At 40.5% G+C, this 18015-nt stretch overlaps 3 protein-coding genes and 2 non-coding genes across 8 annotated transcripts; 3 read left to right on the plus strand and 2 right to left on the minus strand.

Moving 5' to 3' along the window:
• Window positions 1-1477: 1477 nt before the first annotated feature.
• On the minus strand, window positions 1478-6948 carry proca1 (protein interacting with cyclin A1). Its single transcript, XM_043258232.1, has 4 exons — window positions 4230-6948; window positions 3989-4121; window positions 3238-3372; window positions 1478-3122 (listed from the first exon to the last, which is right to left on the minus strand). Exon 4 carries the CDS (start codon window positions 3014-3016, stop codon window positions 1676-1678), a length of 1341 nt encoding a protein of 446 aa, XP_043114167.1. The 5' UTR covers window positions 3017-3122; window positions 3238-3372; window positions 3989-4121; window positions 4230-6948; the 3' UTR covers window positions 1478-1675.
• Window positions 6949-7489: 541 nt separating this feature from the next.
• Window positions 7490-9694, plus strand: zgc:174895 (uncharacterized protein LOC100126024 homolog). Its single transcript, XM_043259902.1, has 5 exons — window positions 7490-8286; window positions 8423-8516; window positions 8759-8905; window positions 9026-9121; window positions 9392-9694. The coding sequence occupies exons 1-5, from the start codon at window positions 8164-8166 to the stop codon at window positions 9532-9534; spliced, it is 603 nt and encodes a 200-aa protein (XP_043115837.1). The 5' UTR covers window positions 7490-8163; the 3' UTR covers window positions 9535-9694.
• A 151-nt stretch (window positions 9695-9845) lies between these two features.
• rab34a (RAB34, member RAS oncogene family a) lies at window positions 9846-13920 on the minus strand. 4 transcript variants are annotated; one of them, XM_043259900.1, is made up of 11 exons: window positions 13671-13904; window positions 13148-13211; window positions 12981-13072; window positions 12821-12889; window positions 12619-12720; window positions 12468-12532; window positions 11500-11551; window positions 11335-11416; window positions 11146-11236; window positions 10913-11020; window positions 9846-10363 (listed from the first exon to the last, which is right to left on the minus strand). In XM_043259900.1, exons 2-11 carry the CDS (start codon window positions 13199-13201, stop codon window positions 10296-10298), a joined length of 783 nt encoding a protein of 260 aa, XP_043115835.1. In that variant the 5' UTR covers window positions 13202-13211; window positions 13671-13904; the 3' UTR covers window positions 9846-10295. The 4 variants fall into 4 exon arrangements, with proteins under 4 accessions (XP_043115835.1, XP_043115836.1, XP_043115833.1 ...); XM_043259901.1 differs by having other exon boundaries at window positions 12821-12886; window positions 13671-13900; XM_043259898.1 differs by having other exon boundaries at window positions 9846-11020; window positions 13671-13920.
• A 1774-nt stretch (window positions 13921-15694) lies between these two features.
• On the plus strand, window positions 15695-15768 carry trnat-agu. The gene has a single exon. It is a non-coding gene; the product is annotated as a tRNA-Thr (tRNA).
• A 272-nt stretch (window positions 15769-16040) lies between these two features.
• trnar-ucu lies at window positions 16041-16129 on the plus strand. Its single transcript is given in 2 exon segments — window positions 16041-16077; window positions 16094-16129. It is a non-coding gene; the product is annotated as a tRNA-Arg (tRNA).
• The last annotated feature ends 1886 nt before the right edge of the window (window positions 16130-18015 follow it).

Here is an 18015-nt window from a genome sequence, read left to right on the forward strand (position 1 = left end):
GATTACGTAACTTGTGTTACTTGTAATGAGTTACTTCCAACACTGACTAGACCTAATAGCTCATCTGGTTTTTCTGGTTCTCTTTGAACAATGACGTCTAATAAAAATTGAAAAGTAAGCTACTGAAAGCTTTATTGCTCAGAAAGTGGAAAACAATACCTTAATAAATGATCTTGTCAAACAGGATTGAGGTTAGTAAAAGAGTCTGACCTTGTTTTCCTCCAAAGACATAGTAATGAAAACAAGTGTTGTCTTTATAGTGTGAACGGCAATCAGATTTTTGCATGTTTAATTTAAGACTCTGTAGCTGTTCACTGCCCAATGTTTCCTCCTCATGCATGATTGGAAACTCAAGGAAAACTGCCTAGCAACCAGAAATGTTCAGCCCTGTTTATAAACCGTCTTAACGTTGTGAGGGAAGCATTGTTTTGCCATTAAAATATTCTGCTTGCAAATATAAAACTCATTAACATTATGTTGCTTTAAACCCAACATAGATTCGTTTTTTTATGCACTTCTTGTACTTTTTACCTGCTCGGGAGTTTCATTGGAGTTTCTCTGTGGTCTTAGATGACCTGTCACGTCTCGTCTCAGCATGCGGACAGAACGGGCAGTTACTCAGCAAAAGCCTCTTGTTCTCATGGGAACGCAGTCCCGCCCTCTTAACCCCATTTCCACGACCATAACAGCACGAAACGCGGCCGAATCAATCATGAATTGTCTTTTATGCTTTGTAAGTGATACTATTGTACTGTTTTGGAATGTGTGTTATTTCATAACGTCTGCACCCTCTGAATGCTGGAATATTTCTCCATGTCTGGGAACCAGGGAGCTTGTATGAGGCTCCACATTGTTTTCACACACTTTGAAACTGCTGAGTACAGCGGAGGAGGAAGTCGGTGTGATGCAAAATGGCGTGATGATCGGCTCAGGACATAATATGAATAAATTTGGGCGTTCCCTCATTTGAATGCGTGTGTGTTCCCAGAGAACATGTTTGAAAACCCTGCCGAAACGTACATTTTCAGTGGCCCCAACAGTTCAAGTCCTGATTAGCAGATGGATGTTCAAACCTCTACATTAAGTGATTGCTAGTTAATATGCATTATTGTAATGCCGTGGCTTGAAACCGCAGAGCTTCAATCCGCAATTGCTTTCTAACAAGAGCATGTGAGGGTCAGCTGATGGGAGATTTCAGTCCAATGTTACAATACTTGTTTAATGTCGGAGGGTGGGTGAAGTACCTAAAGCAGATTATCCTTTGAGAAGAATGTGACCCTCTCTGCTTAAGTCCAATGGCAACGGCCTAAAAGGCCAAAGTCGATGTTAGAACAAAGACTATATAAATGGACTCGATGCACTGCAGGTACATGACGTTTTTTTATAGAGAAGGGCACATGTTGTAAATAATCAGGTTACCTGGAAGAACACTTAACATACTGTGAAGAAGAGGAATGTTTTCTCAGACCACGCAAAACCAATGCTCTATTTACTTTATTCAGCAATCATGTCGGGAAACACATGCTTCATAAAACTGATCTGATCTGTCAGTCTACCATCAACGGAGCTATAAAAACAGAGAAGGTAAAAACATGCTGCTTGTTAAAACAATATCATATGGCAGCCTAGGAGATAAAAAAACCATTTGGTCGCACCACGTGGAGCTTCTTGAGTTTCATTCTCTCTTAGCTTTTCCACGCTTTTCTCGATTTCCTCGCTCCCTGTGTCTCTTTATTTTTGTGTTCCTAGGTCTGCGGGTTGCCGAGGATGGCGTGTTAGTCTGTAGGAGCGGAAACATTGGTGCCGTGTTTATCTCAGGATCCTTCAACTGAGACTCGGTGTCCTTTTCGATCAGAGTTGTGAGGGGTGTCGTGTCTGCGGCTTCGGGCAAAACGGCTTCGTAGCAGATTTTGACTACACGCCTTCCTTTGTTCCTTCTGGCATTGCTGTCCCTCAAACTTTCCGATGGTTTTTCGAATCGGTCCAATCCCAGTCTCTCTAGTACATCGCTTTGCGTGACAGTTGCAGAACCTGTGAACAGCAATGGATCCTGAGAGCTGATATCACGAGGAGTTTCTTCTGTAGAGGAAGCAATGACTTTTCTCGTTCTCTTTCTTCCTTCTCCCTTTACCGAACCTGGCCTTTTTGTTCTAACAATGGGTGTTTTTTGTGTAGTAGGTCCCTTTTCTTCCGCGTGAATGGTACTCGCCTCGTTCCTTACAGCGGCCGTTGGACTCTCCGGTGTCGGCGTTAAGAGGCTGACACCTTCAGACTGTCTAGTCGAGAGAGTTTCTTCCTTGGCTTCTGTAATAGGGTTGGGTTTTTTTTGCCTTTTCTTTCCAGCTCTTTGTCTCAGCTTAGCTCTGGTCTTATCGTGCACAACTGGGGTAATGTGAGCTGTAGGAGAGGTGGAGACTAACTCTGTGCCGTTTGCCTGACTGTGCTCTACAATCCCTGGTTCTTTATCCCTCTTTATCGAGGCAGTAACGGTAACAACATCCTGATTAACATTCACTGTCCTCTGAGGATCATCTCTCATCATCTTATTAGTATTTCCTTCAGAGTCTAGCTCGCTGTTCATGAAATTGCTGTCTTTTATCCTAAACCGATTCATCCTCGCTGCTCCCTCCGCAAAGTTGTTCTTACCCATGACCTCCTCCGTTTGACCGGTCGGCGGAGCTCCGGTGGTTCCTTCGTCGACCTTTAACACGGCGTCAAGCTTTTTGTTCTTCTTCCTGCCTTTACCCTTTCCTCTCTTCTTCTTGTTTTCTTTTTTCTTCTTGCTGGAGTTTTTCTTCCTCTTCTTCTCTGACGTCTGAGTTTCTCCTTTACCTGCGTCTGCGGACGAGCTTTGAGAGGTGGAGACTGTGGCGAGCACTTTAATGAAATCCTCCGCAGCCGTCACCACGTTAGTGAGCGAGGGCTCTTCTGGAGCGGCGGTCTTTGATTCGACCGATGACTGCGTTGTGCTTTCAGAGGTTGTCGCATTCTGCTTTTCTTCATCTGATAATTTCATCTTGGGAGGAGCGATTGTCAATACATCAATGACATCAATGCCTCCAAAGTCATAAGGGATTGATTCTTTAATTACTGCTACAGGAACTCTGTCATACTTCTTACACCTTTATCATGGAGAGAAGAGCAAAAATTTATGCATTAATCTAACTATTAATTTGACTGCTGTAGACTGTACGCCAGAATATAAGGAAGGAAACTGATAGATAATTGGATACTTACACCCCGTACCAGTGACGCTCAACACACTGCTCTTCAAAGGTAAACTCAAAGCAAGGGACTTCGATCACATTGAAGAATGCTTGTCCAACCACTCGGGAAGAAGTGTCATTGACAAGTCGCAGGCATTCCTTTAAGCTGTAAGACGCAAATGTAAGCGTACAAATGTTTATTATCTTAAATAGATTTATAGATGATTTCAAAATTGTCTATTTTTTGACATCAGCTAAAAAAACTTTTTGAAAAAATACACTGCAAAAACTGCTGCAAACACAATCTATCTATATTTTTAAGTGATAAGTGGTTGCAAACCATTTATTTTAGCTACATTTAAATAAAAAAAACATAAGTTAGTCAACTAATTTCAAACACTTGAAAAAAATTCTGTACATTAACTTAATTTTGTTCTACCTGATCTAAGCCTTAAATGTAGTTCTCCTTGTGATGGTTCTATAGAAAATCATTTTCAGCCAACATTAAATGGTGTTGATTGTTGTGACATCTCCAAATGAAGCACGTTAATGTTATGTAGGTTAACTATACGTTTGTTTGCATATGGTTTTCCATCGTTTCAGTCCTTCAAATCGATAGAATAAAATAAAAAGCACTGCAGTTCCAATAATAATTGTCTCACGATTAATTTAAAGCTGTAAAAACGGCATATAGGCAACAGTAAAAGTCGTTTTAAAAGGAGTAGCCTATTGCATGCCATGCTGCTGTCATCTGTCAAACTTCTGGATCACATCGAACTTACTTATTGTCGCAGTCGCAGTGGCTAAGGGAGTGCCATTTAAAGTTGGTATATCCATAATTGGAAGAGAACGCATGGATGACATAGGGGCAGTGATCGTGAACGCGGCAACACTTGTCGGTCTCTTCAAATTCTCCTGTGGGAACAAAAAAAATCACATGCACAAAATGCCTAAACACCTGCTACGCAGAACGAAAACGACAAAAAATACGCTACTGGAGTCAGTGAATTAACGTCAGCTCACCTAACTGATCGTAAGTGTCCGCGATGTTTCCTGCTCCACACCAAAGCGTCCCGGGATAAGTGAAGCCTCGCTTGGCTCGCGTCTTTTGCCGTTCGCCGCGTCGGACTTCGCCTCTTTTGCTCGTTTCGTCGCGATCGCGTTCCTGTCGCCTTTAGACTTCAGCTTTCTACAGTTCGCCTTCGCCTCGGACACCCCGGTCAAACTCATCTTCAGATCGGAGCCCATTTGGTTCCTCAGCCCGAGTCTGCACACGTGCATGAAGGATTTGACCTGCATTTGGTTTTGGATGACGGAGCAGTCGACCAGGCGGCCCTCGGAGTCGTGCACCGAGCGGACCTCTTCAGCCCCGTCGGTGACCTGATGGAGGTGATACTCTCCCGCGACCGAACTTTTGGCGCAAAGAGTGTTGTTCAGCATGTAAAAAAGCTCTTTGCTCTCTTTTTCTGCGTCTAGAGCTTGGCTCAGGAATTCGCCTTTGACGAAGTTCCTGTCTAGATAAGACAGAAACACGAAAAACACGGACCACATCGCGGCGGGCGGCACTTTCAGCACCACGGAGTCTCAGACAGCACCGCAGCCTCTCCTCTCCGACGAGCACCGGCTTCTTTCACCGGCTGCCGTGCCTATTAATATATTGCCGTTCAATAATGGGAGGGGTCTGTCATTTAATTAACCCTTTCCTCCTCCAATGAACCTGAATACCCTAATGTGCATCTGTTTCCTCCTCCTGGCGTTCCCGTGGCAAGTGAACAATGTGCAATGATTTCCAGCGTACTCTCATTCCCAGCGGACCTTATATACGTGCAAAATGCAAATTCGTATTTCTCTGATTTGCGAGAGATAGCTCTTTCCGCTTTATTCTTATTTCTTAATTACGTTTTAAGACGATAGAAGGCAAGGCGTTACGGTTAAAAGCATGCGTAGCCTAAAACAGAATTGCAAGTATAGCCCATTCAATGCAACCTTACGCAGGGTATTAATTCTATTTAGACTCATATTTTTAGATATATTTAGGTGCTTTCAAACAACGTCAAATTAATAATAAAAAAAGTCAGATCGCAAGCAATTCATCCGTTTATTTATTTATCGCAAATGCAGTTGGTGTTTTGTTTCAATCCTCTTTGAGTTGAGGTGACTGCGCTAGGAGAGATGAAACGTCTGAACACACTACTTAAAAGATGACCCACTTAAACCCCTCAAAGTCACATCACAGAGGAAAAAAACATGGTTAACTGTTTTAAACGCAGGTTCTTTTTAATCAAGCAGTGTTTGCTGTGTGCACGCGCACCGGAATTTGTAATCCCGCATGATGAATGTAGGGTGTAATGGATATATGTGTGTGTGTGTTCTGACCGCAAGTAACCCCATCTCTCCCCACACCTCGAGATTTACTTCGGTGACGCAGCAAGGAGGAGGTTCCTCTCGGCGCTTTCCATAGTAACAAGAGATGGGGTGATTCTCCCGACCCAACGAGATTGGGCATTCTAATTTCACAAAAGAAATGGGTAGTGACCTAATTTGGAACAGTGGGCTTTTTCAATGCAGACCAATGAAGATCTCCGCGCGGTTGCCGAACGTCGGCGCGTTTTCCTATGGTTACGCGGATCTCGACTTTGGGACTTTTAGCAGACGCGGGCGCCAGTAAAGTGAAAAAGAGTCGTTTGAGGAGAGAACCCACGTTTGCCGTTGTCTGTATGTGAATTAAATGGCAATTGCTCGTGTGGCTGTTGCTTTTGAAGTCGTTTAACAAGGCCTTTGTAGCTCACCAGTGCTGCAATTCTAAGAAAAACATCATACGGTTAATATCGTCCGTCCCGGGTTATTATTATGTATTTAACTCATTATTATTTATTAACACAGGCTAGCCCATATCTGCTGAAAAAGGTGCGGGTACTAACAAAATGACCAAATCGATCAGGACTTGAGCAGGCTACGCGCAAGTCTAAAAGCAAAATATTTATGGGCGGCTTTCAGAGAGCCCCCGTTGAGTCCAACAGTGGGCTTTGGCCGAGAAATCGGATTGGTGGGGGAGGAAGCAAATGATGTAAAATCACCAGAGGCAACATGCGACATTGTTGGAAAATCAGTCCGATGTAGTATTCATTTAATTGCCTGCTCATTAAAAACTTTTGCCAGACTATTAACCAGCGCGTGAGCCTGCACCACGAACTGCTGCTTCACCACGGCGCATTTTCTTTAAAGGGTTTATTATGCTATAGCACATCAGTTCTTGGAGCAGAACACTTTTCATGACCGTGCTCGTGAGGTTTGATGTAGGCCTGCGCCGGAATCCGTTCTCTTTGATTGCGCGTGATTTTCGGATATCAAAAAAGGAACCCTTTTCCCATCTGATACGAGGTTAACTTGGCGTGTATATCGTGCGCGATGGTATTAGGGTTGTTGGATGACGTGTACGTGAAAACTGCTAATTATATGCACGCCAGACACGTGCGTGTCATATTTAAGCCAAAAGCCGTTTTGCGCATCAATACGCCGGTTTTTTTTTTTTTGTATTGTTTATGCATTTCCACGAGACCGGGCTGGACATTTCTTCAGAAAATAAAACGCAAAAGACTAAAAGATTCAAAAATGAAATGATCCACTGAATCATAATTTCGATCTTTTGTGGATTTTATGGATGCATATGAGGTGCAACTGCGCATAAATGCGTTTAGTCGTTTAGTGTTTCCCCCTATATTTTTTTCCATGGTATAGTTATTGTCATTCCTTCAGCATAAAAATATATTCCTGCTACCATGTGTGCAGAAGCTTTCCTAACCTTTTTTATTGACCATCGTATAGCTTTTGTCGAACTGCACTTTTGTTACGGTACAGATCAAACATATAAATACACATGATTTCTATTTTATTTATATATATATATATATATATATATATATATATATATATATATATATATATATATATATATATATATATATATATATATATATATATATGGACCTAATGTGCCCCATATGGTATGGTAATATCCTACCAGTGGGCTACATTTTGACATAATCTTTTTTTCTGCCCGTGAGTAAAACAACTTATAAATCATATCGAAATGTTTAGAAAATCTAAAATAGTAGAATGTTTTTCTGAGAGGGTAGGTTTATGTGTAGGATTCGGGTAACGGCATAGAAAATACCCTTTAAAAACCATTAGCCTTCGCCTATAAGGAATGTCCCCGCAAAATAAGTGGAAACGCATTACACTACGGTACCTATATAGGCTATGTTTTTAGGCTTTATTCACTGCCGACTGACTTCAAGTCTTTGGGCTGAAAAAGACTATTATTTGTAAAGCATCAGGACGAATCGCAGCCTGATTTAAACCTACACACAACCCATTATCGGCGGTTCTCGCTCTTTCTGAATCTCTCATATTCGCACTTGGCTCCTGTGCCTAAACACTACTGAGCGCCTCGGCTGATGTCGCGGAGGGATATATTGCTCTCCGCTTCTGGACACGCCGCCGTACTGCGGATAGATATCATGAGCGCAATCAGCCTCGGTTAGTCCCAGGAGTCAGTCGCGCTGTAGCGCAACGCGACGTTATTGAGCATTTATTTAAAAGATATATCACGGGTCCTTTCTTTCACTTTTTTTTATTTACTTAACCTGAGAACCATCTCTCAGAATTTAGCAGCTGCCAAAGTAGACAGTTAACCCCTCGTCTTTGGCTCAAGCCTGGAACTACTCCAGTTCATAGAAATATAACGGAGTGGGCTACAAGTGCGTTATCAAACATTAACGTTTACAGTTTGTTAGGGGGGTGGGGGCGCCAAACATGCTTGTTTTTAAAAGCAGCGACCCAGTAAGTGCTCTGGTTTGTGGCTCACGCCCACTTTACCCAGTACTCCAACTCGACACCAAATCGGCCACACGCCGCTACCGAAGTGAGCTTTCAGACGTCCGGCGGTCTTCCCAGAATGGATGTTTTAACAGTTCCCCAAAAGAGAGAAGAGGGCTGGTACTTGTCTCTAATGGCACCAAACACAAAGGGTCCAAAATTTGCATGGCTCGATCCATCAAGGGTTTATTGCAATTCACAGGTAAACGACTGCTCTTGTTGCGAGTCAAACCTTTAAAACCGTGCATCTTGATGTCCGAAAAATAAAGACGCTCTAGCGTTCGACTGCCGGTTTACGCTCTCTGCTCACTGTTTTCTGTCGCTCTCGACTAATCCAGGCCCTGTCAGATTGCGTAAAAGATCTTCTCAAACCGTTCCAGAACGAGACCGTTGACCTGGTGGCTGGAATAGATGCCATGGGCTTCATCCTCGGTATGAAACGTTCTCTTTCGTGGCTGGCGTGGAGCAAGACGGTCAGAACTCAAGAGAGTATTCTTAGCTCAGTTCACGTGTTGCAGTACATACATATATATATAAATATAACTCCTCTGCAAACAAGCTAAATATAGAGTGGGATATAAACTTAGGGACCGTCTCTAAATCACGAAGCGCATAAACCGAAAGGACATTGTCTGTAAAAAATCGATTGTGTGTATTGTACCCCGCAACTTCAGGTTCAGCTGTGGCCGTGACTTTAGGAAAAGGGTTTCTGGCCATCCGAAAAGCGGGACACTTATGTGTTGAAACTCGCGCTCAGGACTACAGCGACTACTCCGGACGAGAGAAACTGATGGAAGTGCGAGTCGATGTGTTAAAGCCAGGTACTGATGCATGTGAACTCATACATCGTCACCATGACCGTAGATGCGCCACCAACGCCGTTGAAGGCGCATCTACTTCTTAGTAATACCATAAGTGATCAATATTATGATGTACTTCAGGTCTGCGGGTTCTTATAGTAGACCAGTGGATCGAGACTGGAGGTACTATGAGAGCAGCTATTAAACTGGTGGAGAATCAAGGAGCTGCTGTTGTAGGTAAGCGTAAAACGTTTTGAAAGATTTTATCCACTTCCTCTCTCCACCCGAAGCCACCTTAATATCTTTCTCTGATGTTGATTCTCCATTTAGAGGGCTATTGAAACAAACGATGTAACCGAAGTAGGGTTTATCGACTTTCTTGTTATATTTGTTTCTGGGAGATATGGCGCACATGTGCACGGCTTCTTTCTGCGAGAGGGTCTAACTTAATCAGCGGGCTCGATTAAGACGGTAAAATTAGCGCTGTTACTTCTCCGTCCTTTGCAGGCATTGCCGCCGTGGCCATTGAGAACAGCGAGGGGGGAAAGTGGCTAAAGGAAAACTATAAATATTCCCACTGCATCCCAAAAGAGCTGCAGTCTCAGATAGACGCTCAGCACCTGGAGTCTTTTAAGAGCTTTAGTGGTTAAGTTAAATTGAGAAATCGCTAAATAATATTCACGGGAACTTTTAAATTGCAATTTTAAGGTTGTAGCTTAGATTACAAACTTGAAAATGGTGAAATAATCAATAATGATGAACTTGAACGGTATTAAAATCAGTATTTAATCAAATGACATTATATATTGACACGTGTGGGGTTTATTATTTATTTATTGTCTTGAAAAAAATTAAATAAACGGCTTATTTAAGGAAATTTTATTAAGGATAAAAAAAGTAAATCACGGGAAATTAGCGTTTTAAAATCTTTACAGCAAGATTACGAATCTGTATCAAAAAAAAAATCTATAAAAGTTCAAGGAAAACGACCCTTTTAATAAACAGGATATAGATATAGAAAAATATATTTATCGCTGTTTATTGCTTTTTGTGCAACTCGTGCGTGATACTCCTGTGTAGCTTTTAAAATCACTACTGAATGTAAACTGAGCAAAATGCCAAATAAAAATATTACTTTTAATTAGCACAGTATAATAATCACTGATGATGATTGTGCATAGAGCTCTTTACGGGATTCCCATCAAGGAATGTTTTCTTTCATGCAGCAGATATTCAGTTACACTCTATAAATATAAAAAACGCTGCTCTCTACAGTCTCATAGTTGAAATATTGTGCATCTGTTCTCATGTAGACTCTCCCTACGTACGTGCATAGTACATCCGTGTGTGTGTTTTCCTTTGGTACCATTATATGCTGGTGCAAACGATTGCATTTTCACATGACCGCTCTTTACTGACAACAGTTGGTCTGTTTCTTCTTAGAAGTTGCATACAGGTTATTTGAGTTGCTGTTGATTTCTGTGAGGAGAAAAAAAAGTTTCATTGCATTAAATAAGAAGTTTATAACTATGTATTGTTCATCTGTGCATCGTATTCTACAGAAAATCACTGCTTCGTTATCTTTTCATATGTAATAATGTCTGACTCTGTAATGATTTTTCTCTTTTAATAAATTCAGTTCACATTCAGGCAGGGGAAATAATAATCTAATTACCTTTTTTTTCATCATGCAATAAAATTCCAGTGGATTAAATAACGTCGATGAAAAAATGAAAATGAAATATGGCTGAAAGTATATTGTTCTACAGGCCATCCGGGATGCAGATGAGTTTTTTTGTTCAATTTAACGAGATTTGGAGAAATGTAGCATTACATTAGCTACTCTGCAGTGAATGGGTGCCGTCATAATGCTGTGATGTTTTTATCAGCTGTGTCTCATTCCGACGGCACCCATTCACTCCGAAGGATCCACTGGTGAGCGCTGCTCCCCGAAACCCGTCCGCATCTCGGATGGTCTGAAGGTGAGTACATTTTTCAGCAACTTTTGGTGATCTTTAATGCACTTACGAACAACTTCTCCAATACGTCTGGATCCACTTTTCTCCAGTTCTGCCAGAACATTGGCCTCAAATGTTAAAGATGCCACTCTGAAGAAAAACTCTCTCACATTCTCCCCTACAGCGACAAAAAAAAAAGAGTAGTTAAACAACGTAAACAGCAGCAGCTCCTGTCTGGGGTTTCCAGATGTGACTTTGCGATAATATAATACGCTGAAGCAATCTCTATAGACAGCAACTCACCAGACAAAGCAGACACAGCCCAGTACTCTGCTTTCATCTGATCTGCCAGTTTAATGGCATCCTGCTCAATCAGTGTATACTGTGCAGGAGACTGGAGGGAAGACACATTGTACTGGATTATGCATGGTCAGGAATGTTAATATATATATATATATATGTCAATAAAAAAAAATAAAAACTGCCACTCACACTCAGATCTTTCTTTGTGCCAACCAAGAAGAGTAATACACTGGTAGGATCATTCTCTTTCATTGCGTCCTCCAGCCATTGCCTTTAGAAGAGGACGATACATTTCAATGCATGAAGCGCGCTGTGTATTTGTTAACCCTGAATTACAGTGAGGATGTCATTTACCTTGTATGCTCCAGCGAAGCCACATCAGTCAGATCAAACACAATGATTACAGCTGAAAAACACCAGTGGCAAAGGAAGATGAGTACCTCAAAGGTTAAGAAAAAGATAGTGTGCACAAATGAGTGCTAATCGCATCCTAAATAAAAGTTCCTGTTTACATAATGTGTGTGTGTGTGTACTGTGCATATTTATTATGTATATATAAATACAAACACGTGCATGTATATATATTTAAGAAATAAATTATATTTGTACATGAAATATATTTTATATAATATAAAATCCAAGAATATAAATATAAAAGTATATACAATTAATATTTTCAAATATATACTGTATGTCTGTATATATATATATATATATATATATATATATATATATATATATATATGTAAAAAACTTTTTTGATGTTTGACAGCACTATTTTAAATAACATATTTGAAAAACATTAAATATAATAACTTAGGGCTGCAAGATTATGACACAAATCATAATTGTTGGTTATTCGCTTGAAACTGTAATTGTGATTATTAATTACGATTAACACAATTTACACGGAATGACGCTTATGACGCTTTCTATAGTACTAAGCTAAAAAAATATGCATGATATTATAATATTAAACTAAAACTATAAATAAAACAATGGAAAAGTAAGATAACCTGTAGAAAGAAAAAAACATCTTAAGCAACACAAGTGGACTTTGAACAATTATTGCTTTTTTTGAACGATTATGTAATTGTGGCATTCATAATTGTCAATTTGATTAATTGTGCAGCCCTATAATTACTTAGCTATTATACTTTTATTACCACTACCTCATTTTATACTTTATAGTATATAGAAATAAACTATTGTTAGGCATAATATCTACAATATATTAAAAGTCTATATATGTATATATACAGTATATATATATATATATATATAAGCATTATTTTATATCATTTTTTTGTCGAGTCGTATACCTTGAGCTCCTCTGTAGTACGTAGAGGCAATGCATTTAAACCTCTCTTGTCCCGCAGTGTCCCACCTGAAAGTTTGAAACAAAAACTGATTTGGAATAACTACAGAAAGGACTCGTTTAAAGCTAGCCGGGCTGCGGTCAAACGTACTTACAGCTGTAAGCTAAAAGGGACCCCGAGAACTTCAAACCTCTCCATTTCAAAGTCCACGCCAATGGTGGCCTTGTAATTTTTGTCAAAGACGTCTTTACAAAATCTAAAAAAAAAAAAAGTACATTTCGACAGAAACAAATGACCGTATCCGGGCCAACGGCGAGCTGAATTCTTCCATCCAGCCGTTAAACTGGTTAACTCACCTGTTGATCAAACAGGTCTTCCCCACCGCCAGATCGCCCACTACAATGACCTTGGAGATCTTAAACCTACTGGACAAAAAAAAAGGCGCTTGGTGAAACAAAGCCGGATGTTTCTGGGAATCTCCCGAAACCACCGGCTCATGGAAAGCCATCTCCTCACCCCACAGTTCCCGTCCTCTGCTGCTGGCAGGCCGTCTTCACCTTGCCCTGGAACTCGTCCTCTGTGTTCAGAGCGGCGCCTTTACTGAAGCACTGCAAGGGTGGAGGAAACGCGTTTGAGGACGAACAAGGCCTCGGGCATCAGCTGGCTGTGTGTGAAGCACCTACCTTGGGAAGCCGGCCGATCACGCGGTCTTTCCGCACAGGGGGCAGCACGCTCATGGTGATGCTTCTGCGGGGGAAAGAAACGCTCAAGTTATGAATCACAGCTTGGCATTTTATAACACGGCACGCGGTTAAGGGAGGAACGAGCAATGGCTGGCCCGGACGAAGCTCTGGCTGGAGTATAAAACAACGGCCTGTCTCGTTACTTCAGTGGTAACGCGACAGAACGAGTTAGTAGTTGCATGCTTAGAGCGGCATGGGTGATGACTCGCTAATCTGTATCTGTTAATCCCGAGTAAACCAGAGAACAAAGAAAACCCCTAATTTGCGGCTGAATTTGTCGCGGTGCCTTTTATATATACTTTTAGCGCAGCGCGCGCGTCTTGTGCGTGATTACGTGAACTAAACACGCGCTGTCTGTAGTAGTGTTATGACAGACACAAACATTTCAAAAGAAGATTTTAAGAAGAGACGTTTCGAGTCGAGCCGTTAACTCTGTTGCTACAAACAAACGCGTGCTTCTTACCTCGTTTCGGTAAACGCGACGCCTTCGAGGAAAGGGTGGTATGAAGGGAAAGGAAGAGACGGAAAGGGGTGCGAGGCGCTTTTAGTGTTCGTCCATCGCCTGCAGTTTCCAAGTTTCTGAAGGAAACCGACGGAAGCGCCGTGAAGTGCGTACAGACGAGCTCGTCTCCTCCAACCCCCAGACAAAACCAGGAAAGAGGGATAGAAAACGCCCCCTGCAGCCCCCAGGGTTTCGACCGACGCCGTTGTTATTACACTACCTCTCTTTTATAATGCGCTATTACTAATGTTTCCCCGGGGTTCTTGGTAGGCCTAACGCTCTCAAACGCCGCAAGAATATATTTTAGAAACATTGGGCTCGATGTGAGTTGAATAAGTGTGTTATTAATAATTACTATATTATTACATATAATACATTTACATGTGTATTCAGAAAGGATGCACGTGAAAACATTTATGTTAAAGTTATATTTCGCCGAAATGCTGTTACTTTGATGTCTATTTTTCACTTTTGATTGAGCCAAAAATGCCTGCTTGGAAATATAAACCGGTGACAATGATATGAAATTATGGGGATGCACAGTAATAATGATACTGGGCAGCAGATCAGCATATTAAAGTGATTTCTGAATAATGACATTAGTAATTGCTGGTGAAAACTGAATTTTAAAAAGGCTATTTTTATATTGAAAACATAATAATAATAATAATGTCTGCTACTAACTGAATTTCATACAGGCAGAGGTCTGGTTAGTTCCTAACCTCTGCTTTTATTGTTCAAAGTTGATTTATCTCAACTCTCCAAAGTTCTGTCAAAGTTCTATCTATGAAAACTTTATTTGTGTGTTCTTTTGTGTTTGTAAAATGTTCATTTATTTAGGCCTGTTTAATTTTTTGGTTGGTTTGTTACCCTGGCAATACCTATCTTTGTTTCTGTTTGTTTTCTATGTATGTCTATATTTGTAAAAAAAAAAAAAGTTTTACAGAAAAGCATGTTATTTTCTTCTCAAACACCAGAGGGCGCCATATTCTATATATCTCTAGAGAATATATATATATATATATATATATATATATATATATATATATATATATATATATATATATATATATATATATATATATACATACTTTTTGATTGATTTTTAGGAAATATTCTAATATTTTTGATATGCTGGATTTAGACTTTTATGAGCTTTAAACTCTAATAATCAAACTAAAAAAACGTTTTACTGTTTAAAATGTTTTAATGTTTTTTGTAATTAATCTCAAATACGAAAGTTTCACTTTTTTGAAATAAGTTTTTTTCACAATATTCTATTTTGGTTTTGCACACAGATTAGGCATGTATCAAAGTCACTTGAGAATTTGTCAGAAATTCTATTTTTTATTATAATTTTATTTAACAAATTATATAGAGCTTTATGCTCCTATCCTGCTGAATAAGAAAGAAAACAAAAAAAAAAATCTAATGGTTTTAAGTACAAACACTATTACAAACATTACCAACCGTAAACTTTTCACAATTAAAACCAATAAAAAGGATTTTCTGTGGTTTGTTCTGAGAAATATTGCATTAGGATAGTGGCGAAATAAATGTAAAATGTAAAATCACTATTTGGGGTGAAAGTAATTAATCTTTTAATGTGCCATAAATTGATTTTTGTAGAAAATATGCCTGACGAAAGCGTTACAACGATATTTATTTTGGCTCAGGTAAAAAAAATGCTATTAATTCAAATAAAAAATAATAATTTTTGGAAAAAAACGACAGCAATTTAAAGCAGTATTACGCTTATTTATTGTTAAACCTTTTTGTCATGTATATGGTCCCAATACGAAAAAAAGGATTTAACCAACAGAGTACTTTATAGAAATTGAGACAGCATGCAGCCCATGCCAATGAAGGTTGTAGCTTATAAAGCAATCGATGGAAAAGAATTTTATTTTTTGTTTTATTTTAATAATTTTAAGGCGCTGAGACCGTCCCTCCTCCAATTAATGACCAGGAGAACCCCGCGGGTCGGCGCCGTGGCTTAGTTGGTTAAAGCGCCTGTCTAGTAAACAGGAGATCCTGGGTTCGAATCCCAGCGGTGCCTTATGAAGCGTCTGCTTTTCTACCAATAACCAGCAAGTGAAAAGCCGCAGCCACGAGTTGCGATCAATTTCGACAGATGAAGTTCTTCTGGGGTTTAAGTGTTGTCTTCCAACTGTGGACTTGTTCGTTCTCTCTCTTCGTTCTTGGACAGGAAACACATTTCCTCTTCATCTTTAACCGGGCTTCGTTTGTACAGAAACTAGCGGTCCGTTCTTTCTGACCACAGCTCTCGCGTGAAACGCTCAAAAGCTACCGCGAGCGGCCGCGTCCCCGGGCTCTGTGGCGCAATGGATAGCGCATTGGACTTCTAGATTCTGAATGAGGCCATTCAAAGGTTGTGGGTTCGAGTCCCACCAGAGTCGCATCTTTTACGTCGAACCGCACAGTGTTTCCCACGGACTGCATGCGATTTCAACACGCCCACTTGAGTAATTTCACAATGCTTTTAAACGCCTTCGAGAGCAGACGAACGCGTTTAAGAGAAACGCAAAAACTTTTCGCGCTTTCTAAAAGACTGAGTCAATGTCGTTCCGTAATCTCGCGCGGTGGATAAAGCTGAAGTTTACTGATCCCGTTGAGTACCTCCCGCAACCTCCACAAGAGGGCAGCACACACCACAAAAAAAAAATCACGTAACACTAAAAAGACCTAACCAGTTACAGTCTAGTGAAATAAGATAAGATTCTCCGTTCTCTCTCTTTATTGTAACCGCATCTAAACAGCCAAATGAGGAAATACCAGTTGCTTGTCATTACATCTACTCGGTTATTGAAAAACACGTTTGAAATATGTTCAGTAACCTCTAGTTCCTTGTGAAATATCATGTAGGCGTATGTGTTGCAGTGGGCCATCAATCATTGCGACTCTGCAGAAAAATAGCAGTTCGTATTAATTTAACATGCAGGTTCAAAAGAATCCCTCTTTCGATGTAATAGAGCATTATTTCGTCAAAACAGTGATTATTATTTTACATAACGTCGTATATGCAACTATTTAATTCTTCAGTCGCTTACACCTACGGTTAACGTTGTGTCAGCCTGAAGCTAAGATGGTTATATATTAATGGAATATTTAAATGTCACGCGCACTTTAATGCGCCAGGCTTCAGCAAATTTGAAAAGGCCATTCTGTGAACTTTTCACCTTTCAAACAACTCACTCTGCTGAACCGGTCTCGTCGTTCTGTGTTTGTTGCCGCTTTCGTGCGAATTAACGCGCCACGTCTCTGCGTGCACATTTAATCCGGTTTACAGTTTACGTTTTAAACAAGCGTCAGTACGACTGATGCTCTCCAGCTGAAAGGTGCATCAAAGACATTAAGTTTGATTCAGAGGCTCTAGCAATTGGTTCTAGCAAACCTTGATTGTCGCAAATCCGCTTTTTGACACAGCAGCAGAATTCGGGATCGAAATGTCTCGTTCACACACGCTCCTGAAAACGCAACAGGATTGACACCCGCGTTCTGCTGCAGTGTGAACGCGGCCTTTCCTCTCGAGAACCGGGAAACTGCTCGGGGCTGATGCTACAGACGTCCTCAGAGAAACTAGCCAGTGCTTTGCACGAGCGCGTAAACCTCTGGAGTCGGAGTATGCATTTTGTGGTCCTCCTCCGTGCAATCGTTCTGGTCAGTTATTTGTATGACTTACTTGAAAATATGAGTCATGTGATGAAGCAAAATGAACAAAACAACGTTGGATTGTAACATTTTTAAACGCATGCTGCTCTGAAACCCTCGCTGCTTTTACTTTTCCGGAACCAGCTTGGTCGCATATTTGGTTCATCCCATAAACCGCGGTGTAATCCGCTTCGAAAGTGTTTCTCGTCTCAGAGTGTGACAGTCAGTGATCAGGAATGTTCACGATCACCGGAACCGGTTGCTGTTAAAGAGAACAATGTGAGCCGAAAGGGCCCCGTCGAAACTCGTAGGTGTGTGTATTTTTAACATAGCCGCTGATATCTGTATCGTTTTCTCACAGTTCTGATATCATTACAGTACCTTTGGAATTAAGCAAAAGCTGACTAGCTAACTGAAACCGTAAAATCATTTTTTGCAATTAAATGAAAGTTTAACGAAATGTAACTTTAACACACACACACACACACACACACACACACACACACACACACACACACACACACACACACACACACACAGAGATATACGTGTGTTTTATTTAGATTAAGATGAATTACTACTAAAACTAAAACAAAAAATGAAAACCTAGTAATTAAAAATTACAGACAAATAT

The sequence above is a fragment of the Puntigrus tetrazona genome, chromosome 15 (assembly GCF_018831695.1).
Source record: "Puntigrus tetrazona isolate hp1 chromosome 15, ASM1883169v1, whole genome shotgun sequence".
In the NCBI taxonomy this organism is placed as follows: domain Eukaryota; kingdom Metazoa; phylum Chordata; class Actinopteri; order Cypriniformes; family Cyprinidae; genus Puntigrus; species Puntigrus tetrazona.

Bases quoted from the DNA above. Each gene is read 5' to 3' on its own strand.
- proca1 (XM_043258232.1), bottom strand. From the start codon at position 3,016: ATGAAATTATCAGATGAAGAAAAGCAGAATGCGACAACCTCTGAAAGC.
- zgc:174895 (XM_043259902.1), top strand. From the start codon at position 8,164: ATGGATGTTTTAACAGTTCCCCAAAAGAGAGAAGAGGGCTGGTACTTG. The intron at 8,287-8,422 runs GTAAACGACTGC...CGACTAATCCAG, and splicing joins GGGTTTATTGCAATTCACAG to GCCCTGTCAGATTGCGTAAA. The intron at 8,517-8,758 runs GTATGAAACGTT...CCGCAACTTCAG, and splicing joins TGCCATGGGCTTCATCCTCG to GTTCAGCTGTGGCCGTGACT.
- rab34a (XM_043259898.1), bottom strand. From the start codon at position 13,201: ATGAGCGTGCTGCCCCCTGTGCGGAAAGACCGCGTGATCGGCCGGCTT. The intron at 13,073-13,147 runs GTAGGTGCTTCA...CCACCCTTGCAG, and splicing joins TGATCGGCCGGCTTCCCAAG to TGCTTCAGTAAAGGCGCCGC. The intron at 11,021-11,145 runs GTGAGTTGCTGT...TTGTCGCTGTAG, and splicing joins GGCTGTGTCTGCTTTGTCTG to GGGAGAATGTGAGAGAGTTT.